Here is a 26,794-nt window from a genome sequence, read left to right on the forward strand (position 1 = left end):
GATGGAGAGGGGACAGGCAGCGAGTCTTGCACAAACAGGCCGCTTGATGTTGTATTGAAAGATTAATTATCCATGATACTTTTACTCTGTTCTGCCCCAGAACTATATTAGCTGCAAGTTTGCAAGCCTGTGCTTTCAGATCCAGTGGAAGAACGATGAAGTGTGGTTAGAGAACAGAAAAGTTTAGATTGGAAACTGTCCAGAGTAAAAGGACATGCTGATAAGACCAAGAAGTCCCAGCCTGTTTGTTGTGCCAGTGGTGGTTCAGTTGCTATGTTAATGTGGGAAGAAACAATGTGTGTAAGTCATGGTCTTAATGGGAACAGTTAGATGTAAATAGATCACCAGACCATTTATAGCACATATGTTGTGTTGACTTAGGAGTTAGAAATAGACAGTTCATGGAAATATATTGAGATCATATTTATGTAATAACTGTTCTTGTTCCACCCATATCTACTTCAGCTTCTCTGCCATTTCTGACGTATTTGAGAAAGTCATTATTCAATAAACCAACAGCAGAACTTTGGGATGTTTTGAATTTGAAGGACACTTTCCTTCTGTGGCAGTGCACCGCCCTCTGGTGGCAATTTCAAAGCTTCACATTAAGGTGCCGATAGTTCTCTGTTTTGTTCAGTATCAGCTTTATTCTCCAAGTTTGTGCGCACAATTAGTTTGATTTCAGTTATGTTATTGTCCTTTTGCTTTTTCTCTCAATGAAGATATCTGATATGCCGTAGTATGTATTCTTGTACATTTAAATATATACAGTATTTTTTTTTTTTACAAAACAAGAAAAGCTTTAATTTGTGCAAATATGCACAATATTCATCTGGGGACTTTAATTGTTTATGAATATACTCTGAGTTAAGGAAATGTCCATGTGGTATCTTACCTTTGCAAAAAGCAGTAGTGCCAGCAACTCCTGTGGCCAGTTAGTTGCCACATAAGGCGCCTTCTCAGACGGGCCTTCTTCCAGGTGTGAGGACCATGTCAGGTAGTTCGTAGGAACCAGAAGTAATTCACTGTAGACACAGTGTTGCTGAGGAGGCTAAGAGGAGGGAGTGTTTGGGGCATTCTCTGGAAGTCTGCCACCATCTCTACTTGTGTCTTGTGTGGGTTAAGCTTCAGCTGGTTCTGACCACACCAGTAGACCAGCTCATCCACCTCCTGTCTCTGCAGACTCGTCAGTGTCCTGGATTAGACCAAATAACAGTTTTGTCATCTGCAAAGGTGGCACCACTGTTAAAGGTTTTCAGGGACACATATATACCTTTTTTGGCACCAACTGCAATCAAGCAATTTGAATAAATGGCTCTAAGACTTTCATGTTGCCGTTGAGGAATTTTCATTCTGCTTCCTTACAGAAGTGTTTTATTTCAACCACGTTGGTGGTTTTTGAGCACCAACGTTATGTTAAAGCCACTTCACATTATCTCAACTGGTTCTAAGTCCTTTTGACTAGGTTACTCCAAAACCCTTTTATTTTTCTTTCATTTTATCTTTTCAGTTAGTCAGTAAACTTCTTATCCACCAATCTGTTTCACAAGGCAATTTTGGACTAAGTTGTAAAAGTGGTAAGTGGTATACAAAAACATAATCTAGAATCCTTTGCATATTTTCTGTGATTTATGCTTCACTTACATACTGTTATGCACATTAATACCTTGTATAACTTCACAGCTGCTGTTTCAGGATCAAAAGGAGGCAGTGGTCTGTTAGTAAGTCTCAACGCATGTCAGTAGCTTCTGCCAAATAGAGTTTATCTACAGTCAGTTTCTGAAAAAAATAAAAAGAAGAAGAAAAAAAAACCTTTGATCACACAGGCTTGGCCTAATGATGTTTCCTGGAAACACACTGTGTACTTGTTATACTGGAAGAGTTATGTGTGAGGGAGCAGTATTAATGATGGTGAGAGAACAGCCAGGCACCTGGTGATGTGAGGAGAGGTGGGGAATCAATGTGACAGCAGGGAGGGAACACTGTTCCGTTTTTCACCACAAGAGGGCGGCATTGTCCGGTAAAATATAACGATTTGCCTGAATGAACGAACAATGTTTACCTAATAGTGATAACAGGAATAAATGGAATGAAATGTGCTTTACTTTAGTAATTTCATTCAAAGTGGGATTCATATATGGCTTCAGTAGACACAGTGTAATAAATGTTAAATTTTGCTCCAGCAAACCTCTTAACTTTGAAAAGAAGAAAAAAAAAATACTTGTCTATAAACCATAGGAGTCCATGTTTTGACATGGATTCCTGTATAGTCAAAAAGTTATATACACAGAACCAGTCTGACAACAAAAACTAAGCTACATTGTCTCAAAAACCTCGATCTTACGAGAGACTCAAACTCATTGAGATCTGCCAGTCTGGAGAGCTACAAGGCAACTTCTCAGGCTTTGGGACTCCACCGAATCACAGGGAAAGAAATTACCCAACAAACTGAGAAAAAAAAAAAAAGGTAAATTACTCCAAGAGTGTATTAACTGATCCTGGATGTCACCAAAAACTCAGCACAGCGTTTGAAACTGCAGGCCTCTCTTTCCTCAGTTACAGTCAGCGTTCATCGGAATGAGACTGGGCAAAAATGGCATCCATGCGAGTTCCATGGGGAGAACCACTGCTGTCCCTGGAGGTCACAAAGGCCCGTCTTAAATCTGCCAAAACACATCACAATTCCAAAGACTCTTGGGAAATTATTCTGGTCTCTGATTAGAAAAAAATATAAATTTTTAGAATTTTATCTAATTTAAAAGTACAATATTTAAGAATAGAAACATCTGACAATCAAACACTGATGATAGTGTAATGGTCTATTGTTGCCTTGCTTCTCAGAACCTGAATGATTTTCTGTAAATGAAATTCTGCTCTCTACTAGAAAGTCTTTAAGGAGAATGTCGAACCACCAGTTGAATTTAAGCTGAAGTATCTAATTTTAAACAATTATGCAAGGAGGAGTCGACCAAAATCCCTATGTGGTGATGTAAAAGTTTCATTGTCAATTATCTCAAACTTTTGATGGAAACCATTGTCCTCAAGCGCGATTCACTCAATTGCTTAGATTAGCTATTTATATCCAATCACCAAAGGTATAATCGTTAAAAACTAATTTTTATTGACCACCACACGTTTTTTTTTCTAGTGTAATTTCTTTTCAGTGTGGCAAAAAAGCAAGAAAGGGGAGGAGCAAACACATTTCCACAGCATTTTAAGGGTGTCTAAGTGGGATAAAAACAGCACAACCAGGCAGGCAAGCACTGAGGTGTTTAATAAATAACAGCATGGACAACACGACAACAATAAGAACATTAACATTTAAAAAGTTGAAATAATTTTGTATATGTACACATACTGTATATACTTTTATATTTGTCTGTATAAACCATAAATATAACATGCAGTCCTCATAACTTAAAACTACTAGGACTTCTTTGACTGAGGTAGGGTCAGGGAACAAGGGACTGAATGAAGAAATGTGTTTGTGTGTGTGCGTGTTTGTGTGTGTGTTTGTGTGTGTATGTTTATTGACTGCTGTCATCAGTGGGTGTATGATAGGAGCATTGGCATAGAAGCTGCAGTGGCTGTTTCGTAGAAATGTGTGTTTGCTTTCATAGTCCAGTGGTCAAGAGCGGTCCACCTCAGTCAGTGTCCCGGTTTTCTTGACCAAGAATTCCGGCTGAGAACACACACGCACGCAGCGTTGATGCGGATGAAACGCCACGCTGTCTGTTCCTTGAAGACGGTCAGGGCGCTTACATATATGTCTGTGTTGGTGCAGTGGGAGTTCCAGTAGCGGCTGTCAATGCCTCGACAGCCCGAGTTGCCTGACTTGGAGCCTTGCTTTCCACCTCGTACTCCAGATCGTCCTCCGATTACGGTTCCAGAACTCCTGTGCGTCGGGGACCTACAGGTGGTCTCATAAAAAAGCTGTTTCTTTACCTTGTTGTTGACTGTAACGTGGGAGAGTACTGTCACTTCATTTCCAGACATGTCTGTCGCTCGCGTCTTGTTCACCCAGGTATTTATGCTGTCACACACGGAGTACTCTCCTCGATGCATGGTGTGTGATCCTGCTTTGCGTCTCACCCTCAGCCCCCTCACCCTTTCAAAGTCATAACCCTCACCATCCAGAACGTCATGCGAAGGGATTACCTCGCTAAAGACGACACGAGGTGAGGGGCGGTAATGTCTCTTAGAGAAGAGCTTCGGGTCCACCACCGGGCTGGAGGGGTCTGGAGAGGAACCTGCTGGAGAGTCCCCAATGACAGGGCTTCTGTTGTGCATGTTTGAGGCTGCACTGTGTGTCCTCTTGGTTCTAAGATGGGTGGTCCTGTGTTGCTGATATGAAGTTTGGTCCTGAGAAAGCTGTTCCCTGGCTGCTGCTGTCTCCTGCTGCCCTGCTCTGTGATTGGCTGCTCCAGGGTTCCGGGCCAAACCACCTCCCATGTTCAGTACAGCCTGGACACCGATCAGGAGGAGCAGAACCAGTAGTGATGACCTCATGGGCACACGTCCTGGGTCAAAGACAGAAACATCATCTTAATTAGCACTATTACCACTGTAATGTATTTCATTGATAATTTTTTGATAGACTTTGATAACCCTAAAAAAAGTCAAGTTCAAAGAACATCCTTCACAAGTTACTCATTTAATAAATATAACTAACTTTATCGTCAGTACTAAAACAGGTGTTCTGTGAAGGCATCGTTGTATTTGGGTTCTAGTTGGACCAAAATGCAGGCAGAACCAGAGGCAAAAGTTTGGAGAGTTTCTTGAATGATAAAAATAGAGACTTATAGAGTAGTCACTAAGGGAACAGCACATGGAACTGGCATGAGTGTGACGGACTGTCTAAGGAAAGAATCCAGCAAGAAACAAACAAAAACCAGTAGCTTGAATGTTGAGGAAATGACAAAGAAGCTAATCAGAGAAAATGTGGTACAGCTGTGGCAGGGAGAAAAATGGAAACTGAGGAAGAGAGGAAGACGAACACAAAGGGAGTTGAACTAAACGGTAAATGGCACCCTCTGACCACCAGCAGGCCGGGCGGGTGTAGCGTCTTGCCGATGGACACAATTACTGAGACCGTCTGGGGTGACGGTGGTAGGAGTCATCCCAGACGGTCTCGGTAGATGGTAGTGACTAAAACTCAAACGAACTATAAACAAAGGGGGAAAAATTAAGACAAGTCTAAAATAACTAAATCCAAACGCACAAAGAGGAGAACACAAAAATAAACTAAATATCAAACAATAATCATGGGGAGGGCCATTCATTTGAGTGTTTTAAATCTAGAATCAGTGAATTAAAATGACCCACTCACAAGATCGGTTTTGGATCACACGGTTTGTACAAAGGGAAACAACTCCCCCTCCAGCACGATACACAATCGATACACAATGACTCAGGACGTGAGCCATTCACACTATGACAGGACCATTCCAGCACCTGTTCCGCTCATGTTGTGATGTAATGCTTTGCTTCAGTTTGTGTACTCGAATCATGGAAACCTGGCCCAACTTCTAAAACATCAATAAAACACCAGAAAATATTTAAAAAATACAAAAGCCAAATCCCAAACAAGCAAGTACCCTGACACCCATAGGATTGTTAAATAACTTTAAACACCAAGGAACACACTAGACATGTCGGAGATAAAATTATTTAAATTGAGAAGAGTTTGACAGATTCACACCGACAAAGACATTAGCATCCACTTAAACTGACCGGTCAGGCAAGGAGCCAAGAGGCCCAATGTAATTCTGGAGGACGTCCAGAGAACGACGGCTTATGGAAGAATCTGCAGACAGGAGAACTATTAGTTTTGCGCTCCACATACAAGATCTTCATGTGAAATAACTCTGAAAGAGCAGTCCTGTTTGGAGTTTGTCAGAAGCCATTTAGAGGAAGTAGCTGATGAATCCTTCTAAAAGTTCCACACTTTTCAGACTTTGTCTTGTAAAAACAAATTGGAAAAACATTATTTTCCCTCTTCATAGTGGTGCAGCTCTTCGTGTTCATCTATCATGAGAAATAAAATAAAGTTTGTGGTTGTAACATGAAAAATATACTGTATATATAAAAAAAGATCCAGGGGTGTGTATGCTTTTGCAAGGCACTTATCTAGAATATTTATATAAACACATAACTCAGAAAAGGACTGACCACAACAGTTCCGGTCTTGCCTTTCTTGCGCGTCTTTTTTGTTGTTGCTTTGCAAAGATCTATATGTACCTGTGAAATGTGTCCAATTGAAGAAGCTCCTGTGGACTCTAGAGCCAAACTCCAACGAAGACTGGGGCCCTCATGCCCGCCACCTGGACCCTTTGAACCGTATCTCTGTGATACACACACACACACACACACACACACACACAAAATAAAGGCTAGAAGAAATATAATTTTACTAAAACAAGTAGCTATCAGTAATCTTTTAGGTTGATATTGTATTTATTTATTTTTTCCTTTGGAAGCCAAATTTACCATTGGATAAATAAAGTTATTGGTTTTTAATGTCTCAAAATATCAAGCTGTCATCTATTAGCCTGATACAATGTAGATTGTATAAAAAGTTAAATTAAAGGTATAGCTTTCACAGTCTAAATGCATACACTCACCATTTAAAACTTTCAAAGTTAAGACTTGTGACTCATTGGTATTTGGGGGCATCTCACACATCGTTAAAAGCTATGCACTATATTTAATATACAGCCGTCAAACATGCACCACTCAAAGGATGTGAATACGTGCATAGAAATGTTGCCATACCAACTTCAAAATACATCCCATCCATGTGCATGAATGCATACGAGTGTGTTTGTAAGAATAATTTGCATATTTAGATGCCTTAATGTATAAGAATATATGTCTTTCAATAGTGCAAATATTCAAGAGGCCACTAAGGTGAGTTAAACCTGACCAGTTACTACTCATCAACAGTGCTTTGCTGCATCCATCTCACTGTTATAGTCTCAGTGTTGAAATACCACAAAGTTTATGGGTGCTGCAAATATTTACCTCTTCAAGTTTGTTATTGCCTTGTGAAGTTTGCAGCCTTCTGGTTGGACATAGCAAAGCTCAGAAAGCAGTTAGTGGTCGATGGTATATTTCTTAACAAAAACACAGTGGCTTCTGTTTTTAATTTTACCTTCTGAGGCACAGAGGTCCTCTGAAATTTTTTCTTCTACAACATAGCAAGATCCATTATGTGTCAGTACTGCCTGCTTTGTATCCACCAGCTTACAAAGACAGGCAGCTGAGGCTTATCAAAAATATCATTGGCTCAGTTCCCTTTGGAAATCTTAACTGGACTACGGAGGAGAAATTTGGCATTTTAATTCCATGCTCAGGTATTTTCCCACAAGCTAATATTGTAAGAGGCTATAATTATATTTTTTCTTCAAACTACAATTTCCACATTTGGCAATGTGCAAGGCAGTTAGACACAGCTTCCAAAAGTATCAATGCAACTTGGACCAGATATTGTCACATTACAACCACAAATGCATGTAGAACTGCAAGCAGTTGCCTATGGGTTCCAAGACTTACCCAGGAAGTTTGACCTTTGCCCCAACCCTCTCACACACACACACTATTCCCCACATCCTGTCAGTGTGGCATCACTGTATCTCTTAGCATGTGGACCGAGTTTGAAGCGTTCAGGACAGTGCTTACTCCTTAAAGGTGTTGAAAAGTGATTAGCATGCACAACTGCAAAAGTTTAAAACATAATGATGTGTGCCCTTTCAAAAGCCCCACTATAACTCAACCTTTACACAGATCTGGGAGAAAACACTCAAAATAAATCTGCACAAAGTTGGGACAGATTTTAATGTGATAGACAGCTAAAAGGCCGACTGTAGCCCATGCAAAGTAAAAAATTTATATTGAAGATTGTGAACAGTAAACACAATGTGTGATTTAACCCTTTTGTATACTTCAGATGTCTTTACTTTTAGTTGGATTTTTTAATTTGTTTTGTAGCACTCTGCTCTTCTCATTTTATAGAAGCGGATGCTTCTTTATGGCTGTCCTATATAAATAAACATTTGATATAATTATTATTTTTTCATTGGTAATTTATTTCAAACATACTTTTTATGCAATAAAATCTGAGGAGATATTTGGGCGTCCAAAGAACCGGCTTTTTAAGTTAATTTGTAAAAACTAACTAATTTGAAAACCATGTATGATTTTCCTTCCTCTTCATAATTGTCTGTTGTTGTGCATTGGTCTTTTACGTAAAACCCCAATAAAATACATTTGAAGCTTTTGACTGCAACTTGGAAAATTGTGCTATTTACTGTATATAGCTACCTATGAATAGCGAACTGTGTAAAACAACAGGACAAATATGAACTATGCTTGACTTTTAGTTCATTTCTTGCCTTACTTACATGATGAAGGGAAATGCGCTTCTTAGTCCAATATAATAATAATTAGTGGTGAAAACTTTTTACGGTGGTTTCAGTCTTTTACTTCTTGTTGCTCTCCTTTGGTGATGTTCTGTTGTGTTTTACTTAAGAACAACTATAAAATGTGAGGATTCTACATCCAAATTCTTTCCCACTCTTTCACTGCCTTAAGCAGCTTGAATGTATACGGAAACTCTGGTGGAAGGTCAGTTCGCATTGCATCTCCAAAACAAGCACGTAATCTTTGGCCATGCAGATAGCTATTGTTTTGACAAACTGATAGAACAGGGATATCTTTTGACTTCAATAAACACAATCAAACACACTTGGCTTCGCATATACACATCCGGAGGTGGTCCAAACATGGGGCAAGCTGACTGATCCAGGTTGACGGGCAGCCGGGCCCGAGGTGAGCCTGTAGGATCTTAATGTTGAAAATATGTGGCTTTTGTTTAATACTGGTGGAGGCAGAGTAAACACTTGTTCCCAGGAGCACAGGGGTCAGAGAGTTTTAGAGAACACTTCTGAGTTATAGGATTACCTTAGCATTTGCCTCAAAATCTCTAAGAATGCTGGTTTAAGAAGAGACTATTCTTGTTTTTAATTTAAAGTGTCTAATTAATTTGTTGTAAGGGCTAATCTCTGCATACATGAAATGTTTATTTATTTTTTTTTAGCGTAGGAAAACATTCAGGTGAGTTCCTGTGCAATTACGCGTTTGTGGAAACATTTGTTTTCCACGAACGGTGAACGGACGTCAACTATTTCTTCACTTGATCCACTACGCTCTGCGTACTCAAGTAATCAGTCTGGCTGTTGAAAACGGGTCACTTAGCAGCATAAACATCCAGAGCACAGCAAACGAAATAAAACCATGTGTCGCATTGGCCAAAAAGAGTTAAGATTTGCATCTGATTCAAATTTTGTGGTCAGACCTTAAGAGCAACATGTACAAACAAAAGCCTCCAAGCTTTTGTCAGCTGACGCAACTATCTAACATAAAGAGTAGTCTTCTAAACATTTAAAATGTTTAGAAGGTGAAACAGATGATGAGTGCTTATGGTCTCTCCTGCTAATGCTCAGACCGATGCATATGACGGTTCATCTGAGATTGTGTCCGCTGTTGTCAGGGTTCACATCGGTTTTCCAAAAGCGACAGATTTACACACTATAGCAATGTGGAGGAAAACGTTTTGCAGAGTCCAACATCACCTTCCCGTAGCCACAAGTAAACCTATTTTTATTTGGTGCATAGGCATCACTCTTTAATACTCTACACAATGAGATATGTCTCGAAAGAGTTGGACCGCTGGAAGGAGATGATTTTGTGTCCAAATAATGACGAAGGAATTCCAAAACCCTCACAGCAACAGGAACAACAGACAGAGTGTGATTCACGTTTTCACACAGTCATGTAAACAAAGCAATTGTTTAATAAGTTGTTGTGAATCATACAATAAGCAGGACCCTCCAAAGAGAATTGGTATGTGGCAGAAGAAGCCCTGCGTAGTTTACTGGAAAGAGAGGAGGTTCCCTTTTTTCCCAATTAATCAGAACCGTTTTCTGTTGTGGAGTTTCTCCCCATCGTATCAGGTGACAGCATGAGCATGGCAAGGCACCCCATGGAGGAAGAAGCGATTGTTTAGGCAGAGAGAGGTTGTTTGAATGAACAACATGTGTATAAGCAGAGAAAAATCACAGATTACTCAGCTGCAAGGCTATTATTATAATAAAAAAAAAAAAGTCCTGTAGGAGACGGAAACACTTCTGACGGAGACATTTCTCTTAGCCGGTGCCAGTGGAGCCATACGGTTACTGGTACTCACAACAGATTCTTGTAGCATAGCTTTGTTTTGTCAGCCAGTCAACAAAAAAAAATGATCTACTTATATAATGTGCCAGTGACATGCCACGTAATTACATTTGGCTGAGGCGAACAGCAAAGGAAACGCAGGTGGCCCTCACCATGAAAGGCGAGCGTTGCTTTCCATCAGTGCGAGGTTAGTTTACAGTAAGTGACAGATTTGTCCTATCTGCGGCGTGGATTAGTCATTAGTAACAAGTCCCTGTTAAAAGACGAGCAGGAGCGTCGCTTCAGCAGTTTGGTCAAACAAACACACACATCTGTCAGCACGATGACAGCGGCATCAGATTATGAGCGGGTGAGAGGGAGAGCGTGACAGCAGCAGAGGAGGAGGGAGGAAGAGCAAAGAGGATGGCGACGGGACAGCAGAGAAAAAAAAAACTGAGAAAGGTAAACAGTTTTCCTGAGTCTTTCAACAGCTCAGTGTAGTGCATTTCCTCTCGCTGTCAACCACTGGAAATAATCATCGAGTGGGATGGCTGCCAGGTCAACTTGCTTCCCATAAGCGGGATTGACATTTGGGGTTTGTTTGATTAGAAATGAAAGTCCCTAGTTCAAATTAAAAGTTATTATTGTAATCATTATTTATTCAGTGTTTGCACAATAAACAAAGTCTCAGTTGGATAAGCAGGCAATCACAAAATCTTTCAAGCACCAAGGTGCTGCCATAAATTTAGTTTTTTGTCACGTAAAATGATGTCATATTGTTTCCAAAAGCATCTTTAGGTGCTTTGTGAGAAGTAGTCATGGAAACGCGCAATATCAAAATAAATGTGTTCTTAAGTGATGTCAGGATGGGGTCAGCCACCTCAAATAACTCCAAAAGATGTAATTCACATACAGTATATACAAGGATATATTTTATTTAAATAAAATCTGCCGTTTTAACCAAACAGCTTTAAAAAATATTGACATTCCATAAAATGTGTTTTCTATATGTTTATTTATAATTTACACAAGGAACTCAGCAATCTGATGGTATCTGTTCACTTTAAAACAAGCTGCACGTTTTAAACTCAAGTTATGCCACGGATGTTTAAACTTTTATACCCTATATCTGTCTTCAGATGGTGATTATTTTAAGTCAACTTTAATTTAATGCCAATAAAAAGGTAAGCTAATTTGTAATCTCTAATTAATAAGTGTTTTTTTTTATCAAATTTCTTGAAATTCAGAAAGTTTTGCAAGCTATCCACAATGTTAGAAAACACTTCTGATGCCTTGTATTTCATCAGATAGTGCTGTAGAAATGTTTTGTTGAAATATCACATTTAAATGTATGAACCTCAACAGTAAATCTCCCTGTTCTTTGAAACAGCACTGAAACACATTTCAGTGACACTTTGAACAGCATAAGCATGTTTTGAAGAATAACTAAACTTATATAAAGCTCTAAATAACCATAAGGTGCCACTCTTCAAGTGCAGGAAGTGAATCTGAAAAAAAATACAACTACTTTAGGTCCTATTTAGGATGCACATAGTGCCATTTTAGAGCATAATTAAGAAAAAAAAAACACTGAATATATCAAACGTGACTTGAAACATAATTTGACGATGCAATTAAATGCCTTGAAATTGGGCCTTGACTCTTTAAGAAGCTCCTGCTTTATCTAACCCTGCCTTCAGGACATCATCACAACATTTCTCCATTAGGTTTTGAGTTGCACTGAGAAGTAATTCCTACAAAGAGCTCAGGAGACGCATCCTACTCCGATTAGAGCAAGGATGTAGAACACCCTCAGGAAAATGCCTGGGTGTTTTGTTTTTTTTGTTTGTTTGTTTTCTGAGTGCTTGAATTGTTTCTAAGAGCAGTAGAGACCCAAATGGAAAAACAAAAATTAGTATTGTTGTAGAAAATATATACTGAGGTGAGACATATTTGCTCAGGATCTTATAATTTTTGGCTTCTGGACTGAGTTAAGAACAGCTATTTCAATTAACTTTTGATATGCCTTATTTTAAAATGTGCATCTCCATGTTTTTATGTTTAAAAGCATATGGTTTGAGACCCAAGTGAGCTGTCGTGAATCAGAAATACTGGAAACATTACATTTTCTGCCCTGAAGTCCAGGATACTGGAAGAATGAGTCAACCAGTGCCAATGTGACAGACATACATTTCCTGCTAAAGCACTTCATTCCCCCAATAAAATGTCAAATGATGTAACACACAGTACAAAAAACATTTGCAAAGGCTTGCAGAGTCAAAATGCTCCAAAGGGGGAAAAAGGTGACGCCGCTTCTTCACATCAAATTGTATTAACTTGATGGATTTATTGAGTGGGGCTCTACAACATTCCTAAACTTTGTAGCCCACAGGCACAGAATTTTAAACACTTGAATGGAGATTTCAATTAAATGTAAAACAAAACAAAACAACAACAAAAAAATGAATCGGGTAGGTATGCTGGTGTGAGATTTTATCTGAGTGCTTCATAATTCAGCTTTATTATGCAAATAAACTTCTGGAGCAAATTAAATTCTTCATGAACCAATTTTAAACAAAAATAAAAGAAAGTAAGTAAGTTTGTAATAAACACAGACTATCAGTTCCCACAGATGTTTCGATTACTAGCTGTGGAAAAACATGAACTAAAGTATATTTGAGGGACATCCTGAGAGAATCAGAACAGACATGGTGTGGAAAATCAAAAGGAGGGATTGTAAAAAAGTCATCATCCAACTCGGTTTTTTTCTGATGGTCTTTCATTTATCTGTATCCCCACTTTTTGCCTGGCTCACAGTTATAAGTCAGAGGTTACTTCCTGAGTAGCAGATTCTATGTCTAACAGAGAACAGATTTCAGAACCATGCAAGTTCATACGTGCAGGTGGAGAGCACTGGGATGAGTTAACGCTGTCTTGTCCCTGAGGAAAATTACACAATCATTGTTTTAAAAATCCATGGGTCTTTTTGGTCAAGGTTAGATTACATGTCTCCTTCCCATTAGGAACTTAACTGAAATTGGATGAAAATGACCATACTGTGCCATAGCAGCTAAACAGTGACCTATTGGAAGAGCATCGTATATATGAGATAAGACTTCACATCCTATATAGTATGTTCCCGATAACTTCAGTTAAGACAGTTGTGTGGTTGAAAACACACTTGTGTCTACAAGCGCCTTTACTCCTCTTTTAATGCACATAAATATGTGCTAAGGAAATTACCTTTTTCCATATGAACCAAAAATAAACATGACTTTTTTGAGTTTGAAACAACAGCAGATGATGATGCAGATAATGATTCTTTTTGACCCATTAGCTTTCTGCAGTAAATCTACATCTCTGTGTGGTGCGTGTTGTGTTAATTTAAAAACTTATTGCCATAAATATCATGTGTCTGAGTTGTTTACTGTCATATGGTACAACTGTGTTAGGGCTGCACAGTGTCAGGAAAGCATGTGATATGCAATGATATTAGTGAATGTTGCAATAGTGACTTGACTTGCAATAAACAATACAAAAAATATATTGTTTCTTCTTTTGGTTCATAAAAAACAGCATTTATTGGTTCTAGCTTCTAGAAAACTAAACATTAATAAAAAGAGCTTTTGGGTATCGTTATTTTAGCAATTAAACTACTTTAAAGTAGTTTCATATTGACTAGAACAACTTGCTACCAGTTGCCTTCTAAAATGTTTATGCTGTGTTTAACATGTTTCACCAAAGATAGTATAGGCATAATGAAGGTTAATACTTAACTCTCTTGCTATCTTAAGAGACGGGGTCCCCACAAGGATTTTTTATTCTGTCTGGTAGGTTCGCTCTGACCCCGTGTGCACTTTTGCGAGTTTGTTTTGTTGTGTATGTCTGGTTTCTGAAACTGATGACATGATGGGAAAACTCCCCCAGCATCCCTGCTGTCTGGCCGTGACATTTGCTGCATTCCTCCTGAGCTTCAAGTTAGGACCAGGGGAAGGTTCAATAATTAGCTAACACTGAAAACATGCACATTGCATCTGGTCATTTTGTGATAATGATACATTTGTGACAGATTTTGCAGCTTCATGTTGTCATATAATTTCACAGCTGGGCTGGTGTCAGATTATCACAATATAACTTTGAATAAAAGCTCAAACAATAACAAAATAATAGAACATTTTAGGAGTTTAAAACTAACTTTTTAAAACCTTGGAAGACCTCGATACCAAGTCACCTGTCTACAGTTAATCGCATGGATTATATTGAAGAGCATCATAAGTGTTGTGGTTCATGTTACAACAGGAGGAGATTATTTTATTTTAAAAAAAACTCCCAGGATTCCCTGTATGTCTGTGCCTTGACGATCTTTTCTAATCTGGTTTTGATCTACAGTTTAATGCAAACAATCCTAGATATCATTTCTTGAAATGATGTCTCCATTTCAGAGCTGTGGGTTTTTAAACAGCAACACTGACTTAAAGTGGACACACCAAAACAATACCTCAAGGCACTTGCACTACGTTGAAGTATGAATCACTAACAGTAAGATTGAGTCATTGTGATATTCCTGAAGGGAATTCCAAACAGACACAGCACTATCACTTTGTGGCATCTATGAGTAACTCCAAAACAAACATTTTCTTCTGACTTTCATTTCAGCAGTAATTGCATTTGAATATAATAAAACGAAAGACATTTTCTTCTTTTTTTCCTGAAGTGTTTCTTTTTCATTCAAGTCAAAAAATTGTTATAATCTAATAAAGATTTGATTTACTTTTTTGCGTTGCAAGAAATTAATTCATTTAAAGCTATAGGTTTAGTAAAATAGTTTGGGTAGAAACAACCCCCCGAAAAGATAATAGTTGTATCCAGTGTTGTGGTACTCGAGATCGGTCTTGGTCTCGAGTCCGGTCTTAAGACCGTTTTCTGATGGTCTCGGTCTCGTCTCGGACTCGACCGCATTTGGTCTCAGTCTTGTCTCGGTCTCGGGCTCTGAGGACTCGGCATTTTATTTCAAGACCAGTCGAGACCGCAGCTGTGAAAATATCACTAAACGTGCAGCATACTGTCCAGTTTATTTGTTAACATCTTTGTTTTCAGTGGATGCAAAACATTAAAATCCAAGCAACTACGTGTTTCTCCCCCTCCCCACCTTTCACTCGCATGCGCGGCGCTACTCCCCCCTCCCCCTCCCCTCCCCACCTTTCACTCGCACGCGGCGCTCCAGGACATGCGCAGTGGTTTTCTCTCAGCGGCAGAAAATGTTTGTCTAATTGTCAGTAATATAATAGCGCTGCATAAATAGTAAGAAATCCGATGGCCAGAGCTAACTCAGCAGCGCTTCGCTTTCAGAGACGATGGGGACAACGTCTAACTATTTTCGTCACTTAGAAAAGTAGCTCAAAGAAGGTAAGCTACGTTAACGTGATGTTAGCAAAGCTAGCTGTACAGAGACACATAAGAATTTGTGATGAAAAAAAGTCACTCACTGCCTGAATTATTGTGCGGAGGTGTAGACTGACTTGTCGCATATATAGGACAACGCTATGTCCAAAAGTCTGGAATATAGTGATGTGACATTCAGAAACAGTCGATTCTTCTTCACGGCTCTTTATTTATTAGATAGGACTGGAGTGTCACTCACTGAGAGCCGTTGTTCTATCAGATTACCATACACTGTCAGAATAGCATACGTGCAGAGTACCATGCTTGCGCATGTTCGACCGTCAGAGGAGTTGTCAGTTCACCATATGCAGCAAGTTATGACGAAAATAAGTCATTAAATTGTTTTCAATGATAACTATATAGATATACATGTGTTGTCATGGTTGCAAAGTGTATTTAAAGCAGGTCTGGCTGCAGCTGGAGTCAGCTACAACACACGCCCGTGTAAAACTCACTTAACCGCTAAGTCAGGATGCCATACAACTGTTAATAACAGATCTACGTCATGATTCTATGTTCCTAGCATACATGCAGTGAGTACCATGCCAGCGCATGCGCCTTAAGAAGTCCGACCGTCAGTGGAGTTGTCAGTTCAGCATATGCAACAAGTTATGACGAAAATAAGTCATTAAATTGTTTATAATATGACATAAAATGATAACTAGATAGATATACATGCGTTGTCGTGGTTTCAAAGTGTATTTAAACTAGGTCTGGCTGCAGCTGGATGCCATACAACTGTTAATAACCAAGTGTATGATGATCTACGTCATGATTCTATGTTGCTGATTAAATAAAATCATATGGTAATGACAGCGTATGGATGTCTGAGCTAAGCGTACGACTATCTGACAACGTATGCTGATCTGACAGAACACCGTGAGTTTGTGTTAAGCGTATGACGATCTGACCTGACAGAACACCCGTTCTTTGTTCTAGTAATGCTCTGTGTACACTGCATCATTATTTAATTATGTACGTTGATATTTAAATTAACAAATAACTAAAACACAAGAACGAAAGAGCACGCAGAGCATGCACATTGCTCTTTGTTTTTGTTCAAAGTGGCAACTGTAATGTCTGCCATGGTGTCAGACTACCTGGCTTCATGTACTGGGATAGAGAGTGAAAACAGTCACGATGAGCACCTTCTGTTTGGTTACTTCTTGCTTGTTGCTCCTTGGTCAGTGTTCATAGTTGAGCTTTATTTACCGTCAGGGCATTGCCTCAATTGCTATGTTTAATGGTGCAACAGTGGTGGATTCTTATATGAGCAATATGGGCAAATTCCCAGGGTGTTATGTTTTTAGGGATGGCACGAGACCATCACACATTGTAACACAGAAATGGAATATTTAATATTGGTAAAATGTATTAAGTATTTAATATCTAGGTGTTTTTATGGGAATATGGATCTTTCAGATTATTCTGAGAAGCAATTTCGATCATATTTTACATTTTATTGTGTCATGTAGCACGGCCGCTGGTCTTGGTCTTGACTCGGTCTCGACTTTCCTCGGTCTTGGTCTTGACTTGGTCTCGGACCCTAAAAGTCTTGGTCTTGTCTCGGTCTCGATACACTCTGGTCTTGGTCTTGTCTTGGTCTCGGGTTAGGTGGTCTTGAACACAGCACTGGTTGTATCACTTGGGGTAGGAAATGTAAATATGAACAATTGAGTAACTAAAGGTTGTCCATATTCCAGAACCGGAGTACTCCAAAATTGTACTCAAGTCAGAGTAGCGCTACTTCGCTACATTCTTACTCAAGTAAAAGTAAAAAGAGTAAAAAAAGTATTTGTTTAAAAGGCTACTCAAGTAAAATCACAGCATCTGATTTAACATATAAAGGGATATCATCTGACAGAAATAAAATAAAGTCAGGTGCAAATTGAGTTGCAATACTTCAGAATAAATTTACTTTGTTAAAGATCCACAATATTGGGCTACTGCAACTACACTAGTTGTACTCAAATAAATGAAACTAAGTAAATGCTACTAGCTGACACCAACCTCTGGAGGCAGAGCATCCCAGTTGTATTGGGGAAAGGCTTTGCTCTCTCTCCTGACTCTCCTCGCTATAATTGGGTCCAGCCCCAGTAAAACCCACCCTCTCCCTGAAGTGGACCAGTGGACGTGGGAGTCCAGTCTTTAAGGCCTTGAAGGCAGAATGAACAAAATGATTAACATGTTTTCCAGAACCCTAGCTTTTATGACCTTGACATTCAGCAATCTTCTCATGACAAGTGGTTAATCTTTTAGCATAGCTACGGCTGAAACTCCCCCTTCCTGGAGAGAATCTAAAATCCCACAGCATTGACTAGAGAGGAGGGCCAGATGCAAGAATGCTTGTTTGGCCACGGACAAGGACAAAGGCAAAGATGGAAAAACGGAGAGAAAGGAGTCGGATACATGAAGGGTTGGGGAGAACCGAGTTGTTAGGGAGGCTAGAGAAGGGGAATGTAATATTGTGTTGGGAGTATAAATAAAGTAGATTAAAGTATGAGGAAGCAAAAAACAATGGACAAAATTTTAGGTTAACTTGAATCCAAGAGCTGAGCTAATGGTCCTTCTGGGGAGTTAAAAATCACTCATGGATAGAGGCCAGGTAGAGGTTCAGCACAACGTTTCTTCTCAAGAAACTATTGACAGATTTTTTTTTCTTTTGTGTTCCGCTCTAATTATTTCTGAGTTTATTACTGTAAGAAAATGTTTGTTTTTTTATGTTTATTTCCATTAGGGCTATGACATATTAGTTAATTCCTCTGTAGTTAGCCACCTGGTTTATCCTGTTCTTTTCTTTGTGCTTTTGCCCCATGGTTTGCATTTTTTTCCATGTGTCTAGTTCAGCTTCCTCTGTGTTAATTATTCATCTTCCCCTCAGTCTGCCTGTTTGCTGTCTTTCACAGCTGTTCCTAATCCCCTGATTAACTCACCTGCATTCAATGTCATTCTCCAGTCATCACTCGGTACATCAGATGACCGTTTTTCATTGTTCTTTGTTGGCTTAGCTGTTGTACTCTACTTGAAACTACCCCAGTGTGCCCTGTGTAATTCTTCCCTCCATATTTCTACTTTGTTTTGGGATTTATTTAATGTCTTTATTTTGTGTTTGAAATTTTGAAGCTTGGACTTTGGTTTTGTAAGATGTCTTTTTTTTTTCTCCACTTCTGCCTCCCTTTGCTCACATTCGGGTGCCTCCCCCCCCACCCCCCCACACACACACACACCTCGAAACCATCAACCTTTTTTGTGACATTAGTAGATAAATACTTTGATTTAAGTCTAGCTTAATATCAGAATCACTACAGTGTGGAAGAGGTTGGTACATTATTAATTCCAATGGAGAAACTGAACAACAGCAACTACATGAAATAAATCTTAGCTGTGTTTCGAATATAAATCGCTGACTAAGGGTGAGTCACACGGTTAACCAGCCTGAATCGACCTTGACTCATTTTCCTACGAATCTGCGCTTTAATGACCTCGCCACCGTCGACATGCAAGCACATACATTTCTATGGCACCTGTGATTGTGCGGGATAGTAAACAAAACAGAGAATCAATCAGAAGCAAGTTGTCGGGTAAAATTTGCATGTTTTCAGACGTGGGCGTAAAGATACTGATGTGCTTGCTCAGCCGCCAAAAATTTTCCATCGTGCCCTTTTCCAGCTGCGCTGCTGTCCTGGTGCCACAAGCATGGGTGTGGCCCTGTAGACAAAAAATATGTATATGTTGCATCAGAAATAAGGATATGCAAACTGTGCATTGTTTGAATGGTCCTTCTGGTTTTATATAAACCTGTTTGCAATTTCAACTAAATGGTAAAACCAATAATCTTTAAATTTTTGGTTGGAGTCTTACTAAAAAAGTATCTATTGAAATTAATTATTGCCACTTAGTGATATTCAGTCTCTCGCCCTTTATTTCACTCAATTTAGAAAGCATTTTTAAATATCTTTAAATTTAAAATATCATTGCCACGTCAGTAAATTATTTGTCGATGATTAATGGCACTGGGTTATATTATTAGAATTTCAAAATGTGTTTTTTGAATCGCAAGGGACTACTCTCGTAGCAAATAAAAATAAATAACGTGAATCTAATAACTCTAAACCATGTATGTTTTTGTTAGTATCACACGTTTTTTTTGTGTGTTTTTTTTAACCAGATATTTTATTACGTTTAAAACGACACCCTTCTAAATGTTATTGGAGAACAAGATAAAGCATAAATTTACCTCTACTTGCTGGTATTACGAGTTTCACATGCAAGACTGCTGCGCATTCTGTAGACAACAAACCGAGCTAGGAAAAAAAAAAAAGTCTAATGTTACTCCCGGTGTTTGTCAGTTTGCCGTCATGCTTACTAAAGACTTGACCCCACCATTTTCTGTTCTGTGTGGTCTACATCACTCTGTCATCACTCTCTCTCTCTGTGCTTCTGTGTCTCTCTGCCCTCGCTCCCTCCCTCCGCTCCAGCTGATGTCAACCACCTGTCTGTGTGGGACCTCCCAGGCCCATCCTCTGTCTGCAAGCAGCATGCCATGTTAAGTGTGTGAGCAGATCTCTGGTGAAAGAGATAAAGTGCCTGCTTTCCAGTTCAGCTGCTTGTGTTTTCTGGTTGTGCGCGTAATCTCTGATAAAATCAAGTCTCCTCAAAATACCTCAGTGTTCGGTGAAAAATCTGAATCAAACGGCACGAATACTCGAATTTTAGATCACAGTCCTATTAGAAAATTTGAAGACGAAGGCCAAGAAAAGCAGTTATAAAGTCCTTGAAGTCATAGTGATTTAGGGATCCTCTCTGGCTAACACAGATGTAAGCAAGGACGGCATTTTAATTCTGTCTGCTGGCTGAGAGCAGTCTGTAGCAACTAGCCAGTGGCTCATCCCTCTGCATTCTGTGCATTCTCCCATCGGAACAATCCAAATAAGTGCACAGTGAGTGGCTTCGCTTTGGTCCTTGGGGCTAAGGTGTGTGCATGCATTTAATACACATCCAACACAAGTAAACGTGTGTGTATATGTGTGTATATGTGTGTGTGTGAGTGTGCTAAAAAAATAACATGCCTGTTTCATTTGACTTCTGACAGGAAATGAATAAGAACGGAAGTTTATGAATTCATCTCACTGTAGAGCATGTTTTTAAAAGCCTAAAATGTTGCTTGCTTCTTAATCAACACCATAAAATAATGAAATATTTTACCATGATGATGGCAACAAGGTAGAGGTTTTTGTCATGTCCAGACAAGCTGCAGCCAAACTACCATTTAGGATAAAGGGCAAGGAAGAGGGAGAAGAAAAACGGTGTCATCAAAACAATCCAAATGTACACACACACAGACGCGCAGATATCAAAAGAGTTGCAGCGAAACAATTCAAAACAGAAGACGTGCACTAAGTCAACAGATTAGCACCATGACAAAGTTATTCTTGCTCTGAAAAAGGTCTCAGCGATTTGGTGATTTATCAGCTACTGTGTTTGCACATGCATGAAGAGACAGCGACTCGTAGCTAAGCACCAGAGAGGCATTTAATGCAGAATGTGCAGACATGTCTGCACACTTAGGTGTCACTTTTTGAAGCATATATACTGTGCTCACAAACACAAGAAAAGTATCGCACGGAGGAAGACCGAAAACCTAAACGCAGCACCTGTCAAAAATAAGAGTGCCAATAGTCAAACGCTGACTCACACAGCAACAGCCCTGGGTTCAATTTTCTGTTTGGAAAAATCCAAACATGGGAGTATGATGGTTTGACCTATCATATAGTAGGAAGAGGCAGAAAAACAGGTCCGGATGAAGAAACGACACATGTGAGACAACTCGTCTGTCTAAACTCAGGAAGATCTAAATGTCAAACAACATCGGGTGCTGTTCTTAAGCAACCTCGCTTTTAGACTTTGTGAGAAAATGTAAAATGAAGCCACTTTAACAACAATTACAATAGAAGAAACAACAACAACAACAAAAAATTTCACATAGCACAATAGATAATGAAGCACAACTTGCTTGTACATAACAAGTGAAAAGAACATATTAAAAATGCACAAAACAATCACAGGAAGAACCACTTCTCAAGCTTTAAGGCTGGCCACATTTCCCATTTTCTGCCCTAGTCTCTGCTCTAAGCTCCTGTGTTTATGGTTTTAAATTCTGACCTTCCATGACTACCAGATGCCTATTTTCCTCCATAGGCTCAGACGTGAAATCCCAAGGATGAACTCTGACCTTTTGCCCTCCCACTGATTCCAGACAGATCTTACAATTGGCTGCTTTCCACCAGATGCCTTTAAACCCTAGTGCTGAATGAAATGAGAACCATGCTCAATTTACATTATGAGCCATGAATGATCACCTCCTTACCTCTTGTAAATAGATGCTTTCCTGTATATGTTCAAACATCTTTTTTTTTTCTTCTTCTTTTTTTCCCTACAGGAAGGGTGATGGAGATATTCCACTTGCTTAATTGCATGTTTTGCTTGCAGAGTAAACTTTTGTGCAATCTGAGTTTGGTCAGTGTGAAAATGTTTTGCTTGCAAGATGTCATTTACCTAACATCATCATCATCTTAAAATAAAAGAAGTGAAGGGAAGACAAAACAATGAAATATATATATATATATATATATATATATATATATATATATATATATATATATATATATATATATTTTTTTTTTTTTTTTTAAATAAAACAAACATCTTTTATGCATTTGGAGAATTTGTATGTTTTGTTTCAGATGGAAATTGCTGAGGGAGAATGCAGCTGCAACGGATTGCTTGCCGTTTTGTTTTCTGTTATATTTTAAGTGACAGGCATTCACACCAGGTGTGCCAATGATATCTGTCAGCAGCTTTACTCTAACTCTCCTCGACTCCAACAGCAGATTAAAGTTTTTGCTTTATGAGATTCTTAAGCTAACAGAAAACAATGAGAAGATTATAATGAAGGACATTAAAGAAAATGGCAAGGAGTGTGCTTTTGCTTTTCAATTGGCTTAGATTTTGGCTTGTGTTTGTGGTCAATTTCTTGTGTTCTGTTTTTGTGTATTGCTTTAGATATTTATTTTAGTGTTAGTTTTTTAGCTTTTGGTTCATAAGATCCTTTGATCGCTTGCTTGGCTCCATCTATTGTTAGTTTCTGTGTTAATTTATCTCCTTCCCTCAGTTTCCCTGCTCAGGTTTCTTCCCAGTTACTCTGCCTTCCACAAAGTTTTCACACCTGCTTCTCAAGTCACTCGTTCACCGTCCCAGTAGCTAAATCAGTTTCATTGCCTCTGATCAGTGGAAAAAGTGTCACGTCCAGCATAAGGAAGTCTTGTGTTTTCGGTATCAGTGAGTTGTGTTAAAATAAAGTTTAAGTGCCTTAAAAGGAAACAGTCAACTGTCTATGAAGCGTGGAAATACTTTGGTGGTTATTTCAGATTGAGAGGAAGCGCAAGACATTAAGCAAATGTTAGGAAGGCAGAATTATGTATAGATCCGTTTTTGTTTTGTTTGGCATGTAAGAAGGGTTTTCTACTGCCACCATATGAATGAAATTTACAGAATGGTAGATAACTTTTAAAACACGACCTCAGGTCTTTCCCTCTCTGTCGTGCCCTGACAGCTTTGGCCAGGAAGGCTACACAAATACGTGGATGTCTGTCTTTATATTTTCTTATACTACATTTATTAAAGAGAAATCAAAATCTGCAAAAAATATATCATCAGCTTAAGACACAAAATCTTGGTAATTCCAATTCAATCTCTTTAAAGTTATTAATTTACTATTATTGCATAGCCACTGCTGAAGCAATAATTTTTAACGTGAGGTTAAAATTAAGCAGTTATTTCAGTTTTTCTAAAACTTGCATTATAGGTAGCAAAAACAAGCAGAAGGAAACTGCTCTTAGACTGACAACACCACTTGTTTTTCCAAATGTGAAAAAAAGTCAGTCAGGATATGATTGAAAACACAGATGAGATTCCTGCAAGTCTTTGAATCACAATTTCAGTTGAATTTTAAAAAGAAATGCACTCATATGTGGAAAAGAATTACGCCTTTACCTGCTGACATGTCGTTTATTTATTTAGTTGGTTATTTATTACCCATAGTTACAACAATTACAAATGTATTGTAATATATTTACTTAAAGTCCAATATTAAGCTACAAATGACAACTGGAAAAATACATTAGTAGTTAAAATTATAACTAACATTTTCATCAATAACATTTCAGATGCATTTGTTGCGGAATGGTAATATGCATGGTATGGTATGCAGATAATAACTACATATGTATTTTTCCATTCAGGTGATTAAAAAAACAAATCCATGTATCTATTCTTTCCTGTTTACCATAAAGTATTTGTATATATGTTTCAGATTTTAGATTATTTTTGTAGAATGTGAAAATGAAAGGTTGGGAACATTGACAGATGACATATGTAGATTGTAACAACACAGTTGTCACTGTTTTGTTCAATCAATATTTGGATGAAAACACAACCAGCGTAAAAGATGAAGGAATCTCCAACTCCAGTTCTCAAGACAAAGTGTCCTTTCCCTAATCAGATTTGTGAGTTTTCTGTGTCAGGTTTCAACATGATAAAGCTATTATATTATGTTATATTAGCAATATTATGCTTTTTATCTAGTCAAGTCATCATCATTATGCCTGTTTTATATCTTACCGTCCTCCAAGTAACACATATCGCTTCATAACAGTTCAAATTTAAAAATGGTCCAACTTAAAACTGATGAACACCCGATATGACCGTTAATAACAAGTGGTTATTTTCCGCAAACGTGTAAATAGTGTAGCATGTTTCAACCTCTGGCTAACCCGACATACATCATAGTTTGCGCTAACATGCAAGACATTCAGAATGGTGTACAAGTCTCTTCAGAGTTCTCTGTGGCTCTTGCTCCCTCTTCAACATATAGTCCACACTCACACAAATTGCACAGAAATACACACATAAACAATGCACACAGGAATACACTGGTGCTAACAGAGAGAAAGCAGTAACTCAACTTCAAAGGGAAACCTGAGAGGGTCATGAATAATCACAGACATCTTTGTCTGAAGGGGAAAACAGCACTGTCCATCTGCCCTCCATACACATAGAAACATGAGTTCATATGCCTTAAGCTGTTTTTAGCACCAGGTTCACTTCTTAGTCCGTGACAAATTGGTGCAAATCTGTTGTAAAGTCAAACAATTTGAAAGAATAAATTTCATACTTATTCATAAATGAAACATAGTTTTATGCCAGCAGGCCACAGCCATGACACACAGTTAACAGACTGATTCGAGCACATGTATGGAATCAGTGAAGATCTAGGAGATTTTTGGTTCACCTCTTTTCACTAAGCAACATATTTGACAGAATAACAAACTTTTTCTCAAGCAGAAATTATCTCTTTTTATTTTTATTTCACAGAGCAAGAAAACGAATTAGGACTCTTTAGAAAGTTAATTTTGAATGTGCAGTTGCAACAACAAAAGCAACAGGAACCCGAGGGGAGGTTTGATGAACCACACCATGGGATTTTTGCCTTTTGTGTCCTAAAAAGAAGTCATTGAAAACTTGTCAGCTTCCATGTTGGTTCACACCAGCCACAAAAATCACTTAAGATTTTTTTTTTTTTTTTACCTTCCACAGTTTTATCTTTGATACGCATGTTTGATGCATAATTACCCAGGGAAATAGCAGCACAGATACATTGATGTTAGTGCAAAAATAAGTGATGAAATCACAATTTTTTTTTTTTTTTTTTATTTTTAGTCTCACATTTGTTTTTTTGATGTTGATATTTAATTCAAAACAAAATCAACTTGACCTTTCGGGATACGGCTAAATCGATGTCTAATGTTGGTTTGTGTGAGTAAATGTTTGTTCGTCATGACATTCCTGCTTTGTCAAAGCCCGGAAAGAATTCCATGTAGGAGTGGCAGGCGTAGAGTCTGTGTTAAATTCACAAAACTTGCCTTGAAACTTAAAAATACAACTCTGGATATAGAAAAACTGTAGAATAATAATAATAAAAAAGTTCAAAGGCACGCCCATACAAGCACCAGGCTCCTCCCTCAGATAACCTCCGTAACTTCATGTTAGACACTGGAGCTCATCAGAATCTACAAGTCTTTTGAGGGTTGTGTAACATGAGTGGGAAAGAAAGACAGATAGAAAAAAAAGAGGTAGAGAGGGGTGGGGGGACAAGGTAACCTGATGTCCCAGGAGTTTACTGAGCAGTAAATGACTTCCCATTGAAGTTTGGAGAACCCCGTTTTTTTTTCTTTTTCTTTTCTAATCTTCATTTCTGTTCTCTCTGCTCTGCTGAAGCTCGACCCGGTCCTCCCCTCTCGCTCTCTAAATAAACCCAGAAAATGATTGTGTGTGACGCAAAATTGCTGACAGCACATGGCACCACAAACATTAGCAGTGTTATCTTGTAAAACTTTTTTGTTTGTTTTTTTATGGCACCTCCTGTGTGCTGTTTCCAGCTGGAATTTTCTCCCCAGCAAGCAGGACTAACTGCCTGCTGCTTAACCTCAGCCTTACCAAGAGGGCTTCACTCTCAGTAAGAAGCAGGTAAAGGAGGAAAAGAAAAAAAAAAAGGAGAAGAGTCTTTAAAAAATAAACGCCATGCACGCTCCTCAGGTTTTACCTCAGCTCCCAAATCAGAAGAACAAAACTCACCACGTCAATAATGATCCTTCTCCTCTCTCCACTGTTGGATAAAAGTTGAAAAGTAAGTCAGCTATATTCCTCTTCACTTTTTTTCCCCCCCAGAGCTGCAGAAGAATTATCCCAAAATCAAAATCCCGCTTCTGCATCCAGGTCTTGGGCCATCCACTTCAGTCTGTGTGTGCCTCCCACAGTCTGCGGTGATCTTTAGTGAGAGTCTCCTCCCTGCAGGTCCTAGTGCTGGTGTCATTCATGTATTCCTTTCATTTCACTCCTTCCTCTGTGCGACTCTTTCTGACGCGCAAATGCTTTTAACCAGTCCTGTCGCTATAGGGTCCCGTCTGACAACTTCCTTGACATAACCTTCTGCAAAAGTTTGAATATAAGTAATTAACCACTAACATTTCGAAGGAGTGAAAGTCAATAAAACCCATTCTCAAACACTTTGATAAAATTCCCA

General features: G+C 38.7%; 1 protein-coding gene across 2 annotated transcripts; it reads right to left on the reverse strand.

The window, feature by feature from the left end:
- Positions 1-3,252: 3,252 nt before the first annotated feature.
- ngfa (nerve growth factor a (beta polypeptide)) lies at positions 3,253-26,794 on the reverse strand. Of its 2 annotated transcripts, XM_015000010.2 has the most exons (3): positions 26,347-26,794; positions 6,241-6,345; positions 3,253-4,520 (listed from the first exon to the last, which is right to left on the reverse strand). In XM_015000010.2, exon 3 carries the CDS (start codon positions 4,507-4,509, stop codon positions 3,649-3,651), a length of 861 nt encoding a protein of 286 aa, XP_014855496.1. In that variant the 5' UTR covers positions 4,510-4,520; positions 6,241-6,345; positions 26,347-26,794; the 3' UTR covers positions 3,253-3,648. The 2 variants fall into 2 exon arrangements, with proteins under 2 accessions (XP_014855496.1, XP_014855501.1); XM_015000015.2 differs by lacking the exon at positions 6,241-6,345.

This window comes from Poecilia mexicana, unplaced genomic scaffold (genome assembly GCF_051168715.1).
Source record: "Poecilia mexicana isolate PSO_F unplaced genomic scaffold, ASM5116871v1 scaffold_7, whole genome shotgun sequence".
In the NCBI taxonomy this organism is placed as follows: domain Eukaryota; kingdom Metazoa; phylum Chordata; class Actinopteri; order Cyprinodontiformes; family Poeciliidae; genus Poecilia; species Poecilia mexicana.

What these genes read in the sequence shown, in the direction of transcription:
- ngfa (XM_015000015.2), bottom strand. Translation starts at nt 4,509, where the DNA reads ATGAGGTCATCACTACTGGTTCTGCTCCTCCTGATCGGTGTCCAGGCT.